This window comes from Colobus angolensis, unplaced genomic scaffold (genome assembly GCF_000951035.1).
Source record: "Colobus angolensis palliatus isolate OR3802 unplaced genomic scaffold, Cang.pa_1.0 Scaffold462, whole genome shotgun sequence".
NCBI lineage: Eukaryota > Metazoa > Chordata > Mammalia > Primates > Cercopithecidae > Colobus > Colobus angolensis.
The window spans coordinates 630,517-631,832 of NW_012118066.1; the positions used below are offsets into that span (position 1 = coordinate 630,517).

Consider the following 1,316-nt stretch of genomic DNA (forward strand, 5'->3'; position numbering starts at 1 on the left):
ACCCAGGCTGGAGTGCAGTGGCATGCCAGGAACTACATTTCTAAAGAATGCAGTGAAATTGTTTCAAAGGAGCTCAAAGTGCAAGTACTCCATCTTTCTGTGCCCCAAAGAAACTGGTTTATCTCTGATCCCTGAAGCCCACATTCAGCCTTAAATATACATGTAAAAACCACTAAGAGTTCTATTCAAACAGGAAATAACAGAAGTGCAAAAAGAGATCTTCATTCCTTGGGAAACTACTACCCAGTGGTTCTCAGCGTTAGAGTCAGCGTCACAGGGAGGGCTTGTTAAAGCAGAGATGACGGGCCCCCCCCCAACAGACATTCTGATCCAACGTGTCACAGGTGCGGCCTGAGAATGCACGTTTCTAGATGAGTGATGCTGATGCTACTGACCCCAGGACCACATTCTGGAAACGACCACACAAGCATCAAGCCCATTGTATCTGTTACTTCCCACGGTACTCGGCTTTGCCGTCAACAATCCTGGAACACAGTAAGGACATATCACGTACCAGCTCCACAGAAGTTGCAAAGAACGGTGGCAGCCTCACCTACTGAGGCCAGGTTCTCGTAGTTTTCCAGCATCACGTCTCTGTAGAGGTCTCTCTGAGATGGGTCCAGTAAAGTCCATTCCTCCTGGGTGAAGTCCACAGCCACGTCGTCAAAGGTCACTGAGTCCTAAATCATCACACATGATGGTTGAAGCCACTCAACGTGTCCATCAGTGTCACTGGAGAATGAGGAAATGGGGCCCTACGCCTACATGGGACTGTGGGGTCTCCTACTGTCTACCCCATGGCCCAGCGGTCCTGCGAACCCTTCTCTGCCCACACACACACACTGTCAATCTCCTCTAGTCATACGGCCGGAACGGCACCTCCAATATGTGAACTTCTCTCACCCACTCACTGGACGCTCCTCTCGCCTTATGTCCCTCTCCTGAGCACAAGACAAACAAGTGATAACTTGCGATGTGGAAATAAGTTCCCAGAGAGGACACTCTCCCCTTCCTTACTATGTGTCAGAGCACTCAGCAAAATAAGAAGCATGCATTTGGCACAACGGTCAAAATAATGAGTAACACTGAGGCTAGGCACAGTGGCACAAGCCTGTAATCCCAGCATTTTGGGAGGCCAAGGTGGGTGGATCACCTGAGATCAGGAGTTCAAGACCAGCCTGGCCAACATGGCAAAACTGCATCTCTACTAAAAGTACAAAAATTAGCCGGGCGTGGTGGCAGGCACTTGTAATCCCAGCTCCTTGGGAGGCTGAGGTAGGAGAATTGCTTGAACCTGGGAGGCGGAGATTGCAGTG

At 50.0% G+C, this 1,316-nt stretch overlaps 1 protein-coding gene across 1 annotated transcript in view; it reads right to left on the reverse strand.

Moving 5' to 3' along the window:
- ZSCAN4 (zinc finger and SCAN domain containing 4) overlaps positions 1–1,316 on the reverse strand; it is a 68,219-nt gene that overhangs the window by 32,709 nt on the left and 34,194 nt on the right. The window contains exon 4 of the mRNA XM_011958243.1: positions 515–680. Coding sequence (XP_011813633.1) covers positions 515–680 — 166 coding nt within the window. The remainder of the gene's footprint in view (positions 1–514; positions 681–1,316) is intronic.